This window comes from Leptonotus elevatus, chromosome 21, assembly GCF_054856555.1.
Source record: "Leptonotus elevatus isolate MCC_2025b chromosome 21, RoL_Lele_1.0, whole genome shotgun sequence".
Lineage (NCBI taxonomy): Eukaryota > Metazoa > Chordata > Actinopteri > Syngnathiformes > Syngnathidae > Leptonotus > Leptonotus elevatus.
The window spans coordinates 1,433,070-1,446,669 of record NC_141259.1 but is presented as its reverse complement, the minus strand read 5'-3'; the positions used below and the strand labels follow the sequence as shown (position 1 = coordinate 1,446,669).

Sequence of the window (13,600 nt, the reverse complement as noted above, 5' to 3'; positions counted from 1 at the left end):
GTACCGACAGTGATCAATTCATACTGCTTTGACTTTCTGCTTCCTGTATTTGAGTTATCCATTGTTCGGCCATCACAGCATCAATGAAACCTGTTTACCCGCATCAGCGACATTTTTGTTCACATGTGTGATAAGAAGAGATACTGTCACACGTGTTTAGATGCTTGGATGACAATTTAGTCCACATAAAAGGAAGATAATTAATCAAGCAAGGCGCATTTTGTGAGAGCATTTTGGAGACAACAAAAGGTCAGTATTTTATTTCTCAGTCAACAATAATTCTGGTGTTCAAGTTGGATTACACTAAATTTATGCAAAATTAAAAAATGTAAAATGTATGCAATTTGAGCGTTTTTACCTGTGCTCATGTACAATGACTATTTCATTTGATTCTGTGATATATGAACATTGATTGAAGAATAGGTGCTGACGTTTTATTTTGTCTCCTGGTTTTGACAGTGAAGTGAGAAGCTGAGACAATGTTGCAGTGTCCGAAAGGCTTTGGGGTGCGACAAATGCTCACCTTAATCACGGGCATGGTGGAGTGTCTTTGTTTTGCAGGAATTGTATTTGGGTGGGCCTCGCTTGTTTTCATCGTGAAGACACAGGGTTTCTTCGGTTCTCATTGCGTCAACAGTACAGAAATCGATGGCTCGCAAGTCTTAGGTCAGTTTACTCTTCTTACCTCTGACCTTCAATTCATCACAGACAAAATGATGTCGAAATGTACGGCTTTAATTCTAAATTGGCAAAATCGTTCTCCTCTCCTTCTCCCATGGGTTTGTCGGTTTCAGATTGCAGAGGACAGGATGAACAGTTATCTGGAGTCTTCACCGCTGCATCTGTCATGAATAATTTCCTCACACTTCTAACTGGTTTCATCTTTGACCGCTTTGGCTCTTTTGTCGTGCGGCTATTAGGAATGTGAGTGATATTTGACAACAGTAAAGTATTGTTCAGATTGGTTCATAATCATTTCAACCTCTTACAAAGTCTTACATAGAAACTGAAGGAATACAGCAATAAACAAAAATACTCATCAAATATGTTGGTAAGGTAACACTTAATATATATATATTTTTATCAGTAGTCATTTTTTGAAGATGTAGTTGTAATTCAGGTGTTGTTTCGCAAATAAATGAGTACTGATCTTGTCTCTATTTGCTATGGCATGATGATGATGTGTAAAATGTCTTTTCATTACTCCAGATGTCTGTACATCTCCGGTACCTTGCTGTTGGCCTTCTCAACTCCAGGTAATTTTTGTGTATGCTTTTGTAACCTCATGTTCAACATAAAATAGAATAGAAAAGCAGAATATTTAAAGAATGACATGCGGTTTTCAAATTTGTGAAATTCCCCACCAGCCTTGTCCGTGCTGCTTTTCCCAGCACTTCCCCTCATAGCTGTGTCAGGCAGAATATTTTTGATTACCAACATACAGGTAGGTGGCATACAATTATTTATACAAATATAATATTCATTATTTAATTATAAATTATCAAAAATATTTTGTCTTTCTTGTTTTGTGTTTCATTATTATTATACAGTACATATTTCTTTCATTTCTGGTTAAAAACACCACCACCAGGAACACGCACAAACAACAAGTAATCAACCAATGGGCAAATTGAGTTATTTCTATTTTGGTTTCTGAAAAATATACGCAATTTGCAATTAGGAAATCTACTCCATGACATTGTAATCTAGAGCTGTGAGCAGCAATAAAGGAACACGCACAAACAACAAGTAATCAACCAATGGGCAAATTGAGTTATTTCTATTTTGGTTTCTGAAAAATATACGCAATTTGCAATTAGGAAATCTACTACATGACATTGTAATCTAGAGCTGTCAGCAGCAATTAAGTGTGTGCCAAGTTTGATGAGTATATTTGCATATTTAGACCCTCAAAATCAGCATTTCGCGAAAACTCACAAACTTTATGTTTTAACATGATGAAGGCCCAAACACTCTCCTGAGCAAATGTGAGAGACCGGTATCAACACATTTTAAGAGTTTTGACTGTAAGAATAGTGAGTGTGTATGATCTAGATCAGTGGTTTTCAAATGGGGGCACATGAAGAGATGTGAGATTTTAAAATATGTTTTAAAAGTACAGTAACTATTTCAGACAAATATAAGTTCATAAAATGAATTTTATATTCAGTAGGCTATTTTATTTCAGTGTCCTAAAAAACAGCATCTCTCCCATGTCAGAATCATTCAAGCCAACTTGTCATATGCCACCTAGAATCACCTGTCAATTACTTTAAAACTTTATTTAAAATTCAGTTAATTCTTTTGAGAACAGAGCTTTACTATGATCCCAGAGGAGAACACTTTATGTTGTTAATCATTTTTATGTGCACAAATCTTTATTTATAATAAAATGATGTCTTTATTTTTTTTAGTTATATATTTTTACTTTAAAATAGTTTAAGAGAGACCACTTAAATACACAGAGCATTCCAAAGTTTAATTAATCAGATAAAGATGGCACAGCACTCGGTTTTAAGTCTTTTCAGAGATGCTTTGTGCTGGTTAGGGGTAATATTTCACAGGGGGTCTGTCACTAAAAAAGGTTGCGAACCACTGATCTAGATAACCAACCTTATGAATGATTCTTATTGCCCTTTTTTGGAAAGTTATTAATGAACTGATTTAACTTTTGAGGGTCTAAATATGCATGAAAACTCTTAACATATCAGGCCTGGCATAGAAATCCATATCTTAGAGATTTATTGTATTTCCAATAGGGGTGTCAAAATTAGAGAGTTATTTTGAGTTAATTTAAAGTTCATTTAATGCTATTAATTTTTTAACGCATGATTAATGACTGCCCCTTACTTGGAAAGCCTATATTGAGGGAATTCCATTCGCAGCGCTGCAGACACGCGCACATCAAAACTTAGCAGTAATAAATTTAATAAGAATGCATATATTTGTGGAGACTGGGGTCAAGTTGTATTTTACAATTTAAAAAATTTGCAGAATTTCACAAGTTACTTCATGTTAAAGATTAGATAGCTCTTAATATGAAAAGAAAAATGCACTGAGCTGTCACCAATGTCTTAAAAATGCAATTATGCCATCTAGTGGCAGAAGAATGACCTCAACATAAATCAATACCAGTTTTTTTTACAGTACAGTACAATATTTTTAATTTGAACTAAATTTTATGAATTATTATGAAATTATGGTATCAATTACTAAAAAATGCAGCCATATTTCTATTAGTTTAACATGTTTCCACTTTTATGTTAACAGTATGAAAACTTGTAAATTTTATTGTACATTTAGCACAGATATAAAAATTGTGATTAATCGTATGTTAACCATTGAAGTCATGCGATCAATTACGATTAAAACAATTTATTGCCTGCACTCCTAATTTTCAATAAATAAATAAATATAATTTTTAATAAAAGTATTCTCAGTTATATGTTTCACCTATATCTATGAAAGTTGGGAAGCATTTGTAATAGCCCAAGACCTAAGTCTTTTTTAGCCATACGCTAACCCTAACAAGAAGTCTGCCATTTTGATTTTGTAATTATTCAATTCCTCAAATTTTTTGGGCCCTTTATGGAAGTCATATTTTAATTTTAACTATCTCCCCCTCGAGAATGTTTCCAGATGTCTTCAAACATTTGTTGTTTCATCTAAAGATGTTCAAGATGAAAAGCTATTTGAAGGCCTTTCATTACATCGCAAGCTGTAAACGTGATGATATGCTGTTGACTAAGAGTGTCAAAACCTGGGCGAAAACTCATGAAACTTTGGACATGTATCCAGCCTGGCAAATACTTTTACATTGTAACGAATATTGCCCGTCACCCTGATTTTTTTTTATTTGCCTTTTTAAACACTTCCCCCTGGGGAATTTGTGTGCGTGCCTTAAACCTATGTTTTCTCAAACCAACCAGAGACAGTTCAAAAAGGAAAAACTCTTTGAATTTCCCTTCAGCAGGGACTGGAAACACATACTTCAGTGCCTACCGAGATCTAAAAGCCTGTTTAGCAAGAAAACTAGCGAAAAGAACTGCTTATCAGTCCCCAGACCACTTTTATGGTTTGGTCTATCTACAGCAGGGGTCCCCAACTAAACCGGCAAGAGGTCCAGTAACTCCATCAGCCTAGTAGACCAGGGTCCGAACATGCAACAACATTCAGACGATAATTTATTTTTCTGTTCTTTTATTAAATTGCAAATGTGCTGTTACATTGACAATAATACAACTTGTTAAACTTACTCTCTTTCATTCATTTTAATGCAAATATATTTGAATGTAAATCACAGTGTAACAAAAATGTATTGCACATTAACTAACTCCTATTCTTATATTTGTATACTGCCTAGAAGTGCAATATGTGTGCTCTTGCACAAACCTTAACATTGTCATTAAGTATTTCACTTAAAGTGCAACAGGTGACATTAATGTGCCTCAAAAAGCATTTCACTTATCTAGTGCAAATCTGAACTTTTTGTTAACAGACCACAACAGTGGGTTGCAAATTATTCATGTTTAACATTCAATAAAATAAAAAAATAAAAAATGTATTATTACCATTCAAAAAATAACTCAGCCAGTTGATTCATCAGCAGCTAATGCGATACATGGGGCACTTTGAATGGCGCTGTCGAGCTGGGACTGCACATCTTCGGATAGCAGCTCGGCTCTTCTTGTTGTAGTTGTGGATGATAGTGGAATCTGTCGGACCTTTTGTTTAAGCTGCTGTCCCTCTTTTCCCTCCAATAGCGTTTCTGCCATCGCCTCCATACACTCTTTGATCATCCCGGAGTCACTAAAAGGCTTTTTGTGCTTGACCAAAATCCACTGCACACGTAGTGAACACTCGTATGCTCGTTGTTGCGCTGTTAGCGTACGTGCAATTACCCGTGTTGCACGCTCATACTGTCCTTTCAGTTCATGTCATTTCTGTGCCCTCGTCGCTGATCTTGGCGGGTCATTTGCGACGAAGGTTTTGTGTCTTGCCTCGTAATGCCGCTTGATATTGGCGCTTTTAACAAGAGCAACAGACTCCGTGCATATAAGACACACTGGCCTTGTCGCACTCGCTGCTGGCAAAATGAAAGCGTAAGCTTCAGTCCACTCATCTCTAAGTTTTCAGAGTCAACTTTTCTAGCTTTAGACAGCGCCATAGTTCGCCCACTTTCTCATAGTAAAGCCTGTCCCATGTAAATAAGAGCATGCTGCCGGTCAAAGGACCCCGGTTCAATCATAGCTGCCCTCGCGCGCGCCTATTCAAAAATGGCTTTTGTTAAGAATGAACGTATTATCGTACTTAAAAACAAAAAATGCTTGGAGGTCCGGATAAAATGGTCTCGGGGTCCGGGTCCGGACCGCAGTCTGCCAGTTGGGGATCACTGATCTACAGGAATCAGCCATATGTTTTTGGAAGCAACGCCCCTTGGAAGTTATACGGTACAACAGTGCCCTCCAGCGGTCACTATCGGTATTATCCTCAATAATTCTACCGCTCCTAATTAATCTGAAGTCTACATAATTCGGGACATAAACGGACTCTATGTACTTGACTGACATCAAGTGACTTCTGTTGTTTATCTTTGTACACAACCTGTATGTTCTCAAATGAATGAGGTGTGTAACTTTTGCAGCCATCTAAGTTGAGCTAATTAGTAAGCTTAGCGGATTCAATAACTTTATGATCGCGGTAATGTTTGAAATGTGTTCAGAATGATAAATGAAGCATCTGGCTTGTCAATTCTGATAAAAAATGATCAAATGCTATCCTAAAAGCTTGGTCTCAGTCGACCAAGTCTGCTTCAAGCATCATTTGTGTTTTCTCCATAATTAACTAAAGTAGCAAAGTCAACGTGGTGTGCTCCCAGAGGTTGCTGAGGAAATTACAACTCCCCTCAGTACCGTCTAAGTTTCTCGTTCGCCACTACGGCAACCCAAATAATCGCTACAACATTTTAGAGGTGTCCTTTTGGCGGCTGTGGCTCAGGAGGTAGAGCCGGTTGTCCAGTAACCAGAAGGTCCACTGTTTGATTCCCGCTCTCTCCAAGTCATGTATCAATGTGTCCTTGGGCATGGCACTTCACACACATTGCCTCCAGTGCCACTCACACAAGTGTATGTTTCTTGTCCTGAAGGTGGCAAATCTGTTCGGCGATCACCGTTCCACCATTATCACTGTCCTAAGCGGGTCCTATCATTCTTCTGCAGTTGTCTTCCTCATCATCAAGGTGACTGTTGTCTTGATTTTCATACAGTGTTCATCATCACCTTCCTATATTCTGATCATGTGCTTTACTCCTTACAGTTCCTATATGAGTCTGGCATTCCGATCAAGGCCAGTTTCCTGTTTATGGCTGCATGCAGCATCTTTCACGTGCTCAGGACCTTCTTCCTGCTACCCAGAACCTTAATCCCATACCCGCTGCCTCAAAATTACACATATGGGTATGGATCTTTATGTAAACATTACAATTGCAAAATCATGGCTATCTGATGAAAACTGTGCAAAGCATAAATTGATCTGGCGACGAGGTGGAGTTCAGAACAGGCTTAAGAATGCTGCTTATTATTGCTTGCAGCTGGGTCTCTGCTCCAATAGACCACGGGTTGTGGGGTACAAAGCGATTCCATTTTTTAAAGATTCTTCTCAAGCGCATATTTTTATCCACAAGCTCAAATGTTACACATTAACAAGTACCGGTTTAGTACAGTATCTCATTAACAGTGCAGGCAGTGAGCAATGAGCGTGTGCATACGCAACAAATTATGTTTTGTCATCAGGGTTAATTCAAGGTTGCAAAAAGTTACAAAGATGTTAGTCAGGCACTCACAAACCATGCAAGGCATCACATTTTGAACATGTTCAAAATTCCTTTGTAACATGAAAAACAGTTTGGGAGCAGAAAAACGATATGCGAGTGTCTGGCGAACGTCTTTGCAACCTTTGCAGCGTTGAACAAACCCTGATGGGGGGGAAAAAAACATCCTTGGAAGCCTTCGCCGCTCAGTGAGATACAACCTTTTAAAGAATCAGTTTCAACTCACCAAGCTGCCCCTAAATGTTGGCACTTTGCTCCTAAAATTTATGAAAGTGCTACAATTTTTTATTTTTTTTTAAATCTTATTGCGCATGTGTGACCAGTATTTTTTTTTCTTTTTAAGAGAGACAGTGTGTAGATTTTACTCCTCTCTAGTGGTAACTAATAGAATGCAACAACCTTAGTTCCAAGTGTGTGCATTTTGAAGCAAACACAGTACGGTGCCTCCACTAATCTGTATATATGACTGGATAGCCGATAGGCCAAGACTTTTGAAGCTGCGAGGCCGCCATATTGCTCCTCCCAAGAAACGTTTTTCGGCATACGATCCTATACATTTACAGTATCGAAATTGGAGAACATTTGAGAGTGTACTTAGTAGAAACAACATGATTTATGATGTTTTAAATTTGTTAAACATAAACAAGAGCAACAACAAAAACAAGAACTTGCCTTATTATAAATGTTATGCTTAGTGATGTTTACAGGAGGAAACTTGTATATTTTTTCATTAAAGAAATATACCTGTAAGTCAACAAAAGATGACTCTGCCAAATCTAATATTGGGGTTTAAGCGCTAAAAGAAAAAGGGGGTGTTCAAAGCAACACATACCATCCACTTGTTGAAAAGTAGTGGCTCCAAACGATTACTCGATTATTAAAATAGTTGTTGATCACTTGTCGATTAATCGATTAATTTTGATAGCTCTAAACTATATCTACTCAAGACGCTACTACCTTCATAATTCAGAGTTGTAGACAATTGATTGAAACAAAGGGAATGGACAATGGGTGGTCTAATGCTGAAGAACGTTTGGAAGGACAACAGTTGGTTTATTATTCATTACCAAGCATGCTTTTTTTTTTTTTAAATAGAGAAAGCAAAAAGGAAAGGGAAAATAACAAGTGGGCTTTTCAGTGGAAGCTCTGTGGTCAAACGCAGTATATTTCCGGTTCATTAACAACGTTCATATTAAGGGACTGTTAAAAACAAATTTTGATTGCACAAAGAAGTCAACCACTGCAGAAGAGAACTTATACTGTATATGAAAAAAATAATGTACTCACCATAAAATCAGACACAAACAGAGACAAATGTGCAGATGAGATGTGCGTTTGAAGAGCTTCCTAAAAATCTAATAGAATCAATAAGGCCTAAATAGAGGTAGTCAGACTTTGTTCAATGTTATTGTTTTTGTAATTCTCTCTCTCTCTCTCTCTCTCTCTCTCTCTCTCTCTCTCTCTCTCTCTCTCTCTCTCTCTCTCTCTCTCTCTCTCTCTCTCTCTATCTATCTATCCATCTTCAAGGCAGTCTCATCACATTATGACTAAAAGGCAGTTAGTCTTCAGAGGTTCCATTGCACATTGCACCACTCCCTTACCCTTTGCCATCATCTTCCACTTCAGGTTTTCCTGTGGCAAGTCAGAAGAGTATGTGAATCATAGCTCACAAACGACAACAGACCAAATGGAAACTTCCCAGGAGGAACCTGTAAAACCAGGTGTGTATAAAAGTATTACCATAAACAATTCATATCTTAGCGGGGTCATTATGTAAATGTGTGCCTTCTTCCTTTTCTCAGAGAAAACATTTCGTGAGTGTATCCTGTCCAGATTCTTCTTTTTTTGCCTCATCTGGTTTTCGGTGATTGAACTGAGAATTTATCTGTTCATTGGCACCCTTAACCCAGTGCTGGAGTTGCTAACGAATGAAGATCCCTCACTCGGTACAACTCAAACACAGATTAGGAAATGAAAACCTTGCAAACTTTTTATCATGCTGCCTCAGAATGTCTCCATTCTTGAAAATGACAAGCATAAAAATATTGCCTGCCATTTACATGAAAACTGGTACTGATAGCTGTTTAACAACGGTTTAAAAGTAGACAGTAGTTAAACAAAAAAAAACTAAACAATGGGCGTTTTTATTATGTTTAATTTAATTTAATTTAATTTATTGTCTGGCAGAAGTGAATATTGCAGTTTGAAAAATAATTCCTTCATATTTACATCAAATATTACACAGAGATAATATTAGACAGTAGTTTATTGTTATCATGTCTCATCTTTCCTCCAATATGTTTGTAGTGAGCCAGTTCCTCAATGCTTTTGCTTTCACCCAACTGTGTGCGGTGTTGTGTGCTCCCTGGAATGGCTTCATCATGGACAGACTGAAACGCAAATACCGGGATAGAGGTATTAATTAAATACGATCAGCATTGCATGACAATTAAAAAAAAAAGTAATGCATTATGGGTGCCCGGGCACAAGCCCTTTTGGCACTGATGCATGCCCAAATAGATACGATAAATATCATAATATGAACCTCACGATATCTTTTGTTGATCTTCACTGACTCTTCCCACCCACTGATTTATAGGAATGAATGGACGAGAGGCAGAACTCAATTCCACAATAGTTTCTCTCTTCCTGGCGTCGTTCTTGGCGCTGGTGTTCTCAATTTCCGCCGCCATTCCCGTGCTGCTCCTCCAGTACTTCACCTTCATCATGCAAGTGCTGACTCGTGCCTTCCTGCAAGGCACTCTTGCAGCTTTTGTCAGTGTGGCGTGAGTATACTTACACACACACTCATCAGTACTAACTCAGAAAGTATATGTGAAGATACATACAGTAATGGCATATTAGCAGCTACACTGTAAACTGTATATAGATAGTACACTGTAGTCTTAAAAAGAAAATAATACATATTTTTGCTATATGTTTTTAAATCTAGCATTTTTCATATTAAAATTGTTGGCTCATATCAAAAATTGAAAATTGGACCACAAGACTGGATTTTAATTTAACCCTTAATTCTTCAGGATTCCCTATCCTGGAATGATGGTAACGAGCATTTGTACAGATATGTTTGTTTGTTAGCTGATGCTGATGCCACAATCAGTGCTAAGCATAAGCACCATCCATCAGACATTTTTAACATCAACATTGAAGTATTGTTTCGTTATTCTCAAGGTAAAATCACACAACCTTTTAACTTTAACAATCAGACGGCTACAATTCTGAAGAATAAAAACTAAAATGCAATTCACCTTTATGAGACCACTTCTGGGGTTCTCTCTCTTGACCTCTTGGTGTCTGTAGTTGGCATAAAATGCTTTGCCTTCTTGCAAATGATAGCCTTGGAAATGCTGTCACCCGCTAACTGTTTTTCACAACAGCTTTTCTACTTTTTGGTCCAGAACGTTCTTTCATTTCTTTTGAAGAGTACTGTTCTCCCTTGGCCATGTCAGCAGCAACAAAATCATCCTTTTTCAATTGTGAAACTCTTTTCTTCTAATTATGAGCAAGTTCCACAACATGTGAATCTGATAACAGTTGCAGTCTTGAGGTGTGCCAGTCTTCCTTGACATCCTTTGTCTGTGTGTCTTTCACATTGTAGTTTCCCACCGTGTCACTTTGGAAAAGTGTATGGCCTCATTGTTACTCTTGCGTCAGCCGTCTCTTTGCTGCAGTATGTCTGCTTTGTTGTGGTGGAAGAACTTCTCGATGGAGATCCTTTATACGTGAGTACCAGTATTATTATTATTATGTTTATTTTGATGTAGTTCTTTCCAAACTATGGCCCAGGGGTCATTTGCGGCCCGCCCTTGACATTTCAGTGGCCCATGGCATACTACAAATCACTGGTTCTCAACCCCAGTCCTCGAGTACCCCTACTGATTCTGTTTTCCATGTCTCCCACAGCCAAAATAGCTGAGGATCGTTATCAGGCTTCATGCAGAGCTTGCTGATAAGCTGATTGTTTGAAACACCCTTGTTGGCTGTTGGAGACATGGAAAAATCGCACAATTTAACACAGAGAAAGGTACCAATAGCCGCACAGCTTTCGTTACATGGAGGTGGAGGGGAAAAAACAAACAAATATGTTGTGAAAAACTAAAGATGGGAAAATGTGGCTATAAAATCACATGGGGGTGAAAAACACGAGAGAGAGAGCGAGAGAGAGAGAGAGAGAAGAGAGAGAGAGAGAGAGAGAGAGAGAGAGAGAGAGAGAGAGAGACAGAGAGAGACAGAGAGAGACAGAGAGAGACAGAGAGTGAGACAGAGAGAGAGAGAGAAAACTGTTTGTGGCATTGTGATGCTATTTGATTTAAATAGACACCTTTTATGTATTAAAATTGATGTAGTCTTGAAAGTAACGAAAGAAAAATGTTCTTTTCGTCTATTGACCATTTGCACCGACGTCACGTGACTGACTGCCCTATGACGGACGGCGGAAGGAAATGATTGTTGAATGGAAGTTTCAACAAATTAAAAGTTGTTTGACCATAGAGCCATGGAATCTACCTGTCAGTCAAAGTTGCACATTTAGTCGGGACTCATAGAGCACGATATTTAAGTTGGAGATCGCTAGTTTGAAAACAGACCCTTACCTTCTGTTGCCTGCTGTTTTTACCAAGTTAATCAAATCACCGACTTTGCCGGAATTCACAGCGCACAGCCTATATCATTTTGTAGTCAATGCCGTCTCTGATTCAAAAGCTTGTCGCTGGCTGAGTCTCTGGGACGAGATGCTACGCTCACACTGGAGGGACAATATACCTCGTAATGCAAAGGTAAAACTTGTTTGTCATGCTAAGTGACTTATTTTTATATAGTCTGTTCTATATTGAAACGCTGTGATGATGTTATGTTACTATGTTTACTAGCATGGAACAAATTACTATGGTAGTGGCAAGCTATGCAGTCATTTCATGAATATGACTTCGGCTCCAGAGTGAAAAACTCCAAGCACAAAGACGAAATCCCCCATTATTAAACAGTCAAATGCACTTAATAGTTTTGAAGAAGGTACATTTTAAAACTAAGCTGTGTGTTTGTGCAGTTGGAGTGGATGCTAACTATCTGGCTTGTTAATGTGATTTGAAACACGCAATTCGACACCTCTGTTACAATCTTTGTTAGAGTGTACGTTTACTAGTAAAATGTATTTACATTTATCTACTAATTACAACATTTATCTACTAACCTCGCAAAAAATGCATTCATTAGTAGGTATGCGATAAAAAGCAACATTTGGTTTACTCCTTTGTCTGTCTGTACAACTGACCGCACAGCAAGATATTACCATTTTATAAGATATTCGATTAGATAAAGGACTTTACGCTGTACGAGTTTCAATGGTTCCAATACAGGCAAGTGGCTCTTTTGCCGTCCCGGAGGGAGCGTTCCCACGTGCAAAAGGTCAATACCAGGGATAGGCAACCCTGGTCCTCAAGAGGTGTAGTCCTACGTGCTCTAGATATCTCCCTCCTCCAACACAGCTCATCAGCAAGCTTTGGAGAAGCCTGATAACGATACTCACCTAAGTTGGAGGAGGGAGACATCTAAAACACGCATATATATATATATATATTCAGCACTAGAGTATAACGTAGTATATTGCAACAAATTGGGTTATGTGTTGGCAATTGTGTCATGTTCTGTTACTTTGAGTGTGCTGCTTTACGAGTTCATGAACGTAACATTCCGTTGCATGCGACTTTTCATGTCAACTACGGCCGTACACAAACTGTCAACAACCACTCTACACACTATGCACACTTACTATGAAATTATCTATAAATACAAAAATAAATACTTTTGCTACATAGTTGTTCTTTTTAGGTATCACACTTTTTTTTTTTTAAGTGTGAAGTCGGACAATGTAAAAAGAGGAAAATATGGTGTTTTTTGCACTGCATGCTTTATTTTGGCGGGCCTATTTCCTGTGTCATGCATGTTTTTTGTTGCTGCTTGCTTTTTCCAGATCATCAGCAATCAACTCCTTTCAAAAGCCAGTCTGACTTTCAGGCAGGTGCCAGATGATTCAACCAGTGGTACTTTGGCCAACACCACTGCGTGTAGCCAAGTGTTTTTGAGAGTCTTTCCATGTTTGATTTAGTGTTTCACACACTATGGAGAAACATTAATAATTTACAATTTGAATTTAGTATTGATACATTCATTGCCAACAGGGGAGTCAAGTGGGGTGGTGAGCAATTTGGTAAGGGTGGCAACTGCCACCCATAAAACTGCTTATGGAAGGGAGTCAGCATCTGTCACCAAACACACCTTCGATATGATCTCGGCCTTCATGTGTCTGCAGGTCAACATTGCGATGGCCGTGCTTGTCCTGTTCTCGCTCATCCACCCGGTGTCTGTCTTTTTACACTGCCGAAGGCTTGCATCACAACAAACTCAACAGGTCTCCGAGGAAAAGATTGATCAGTGAAAGTGATTTTTTTTTTACCGATTTATTTATTATTACTTTTTACCTGGTAGATGAATAAAGAATCAATTAATTAGTCTTTTATCACCACATAAATAGCATACAGTATTTGGTTACTCTTTGAAAGTATTGAAACTTTTCAAATCCTCAGATTATATCAATTGTAATTTCTCATGCAGTGAACCACATAATAAAGTGCACAATGAACAATTAAGTTTTTCTAGTATTTTATTTTAAATGTAGCTCAGTAGCACATTAAATGCCTGGGGTGATTGCTGCCCACAGAAAAAAAATCATTTTGGTACTTTTCAGAACTTCAT

The 13,600-nt window shown here is 38.0% G+C and overlaps 1 protein-coding gene across 2 annotated transcripts; it reads left to right on the top strand.

Annotated features, from left to right (window-relative positions):
• Positions 1-227: 227 nt before the first annotated feature.
• On the top strand, positions 228-13,339 carry LOC147155525 (equilibrative nucleobase transporter 1-like). 2 transcript variants are annotated; one of them, XR_015092126.1, is made up of 14 exons: positions 228-249; positions 460-666; positions 795-924; positions 1,210-1,256; positions 1,368-1,444; positions 6,146-6,238; positions 6,316-6,455; positions 8,456-8,550; positions 8,632-8,775; positions 9,137-9,244; positions 9,429-9,615; positions 10,449-10,572; positions 10,754-10,874; positions 13,158-13,278. XR_015092126.1 is itself a non-coding variant. In XM_086066268.1 (13 exons), exons 2-13 carry the CDS (start codon positions 480-482, stop codon positions 13,281-13,283), a joined length of 1,458 nt encoding a protein of 485 aa, XP_085922394.1. In that variant the 5' UTR covers positions 228-249; positions 460-479; the 3' UTR covers positions 13,284-13,339. The 2 variants fall into 2 exon arrangements, 1 of the variants encoding a protein (XP_085922394.1); XM_086066268.1 differs by lacking the exon at positions 10,754-10,874 and having other exon boundaries at positions 13,158-13,339.
• The last annotated feature ends 261 nt before the right edge of the window (positions 13,340-13,600 follow it).

What these genes read in the sequence shown, in the direction of transcription:
- LOC147155525 (XM_086066268.1), top strand. Translation starts at nt 480, where the DNA reads ATGTTGCAGTGTCCGAAAGGCTTTGGGGTGCGACAAATGCTCACCTTA. An exon ending in TTGTCTTCCTCATCATCAAG is followed by an intron (nt 6,239 to 6,315) that starts GTGACTGTTGTC and finishes TACTCCTTACAG; the next exon opens with TTCCTATATGAGTCTGGCAT. An exon ending in GCAGCTTTTGTCAGTGTGGC is followed by an intron (nt 9,616 to 10,448) that starts GTGAGTATACTT and finishes TTCACATTGTAG; the next exon opens with TTTCCCACCGTGTCACTTTG.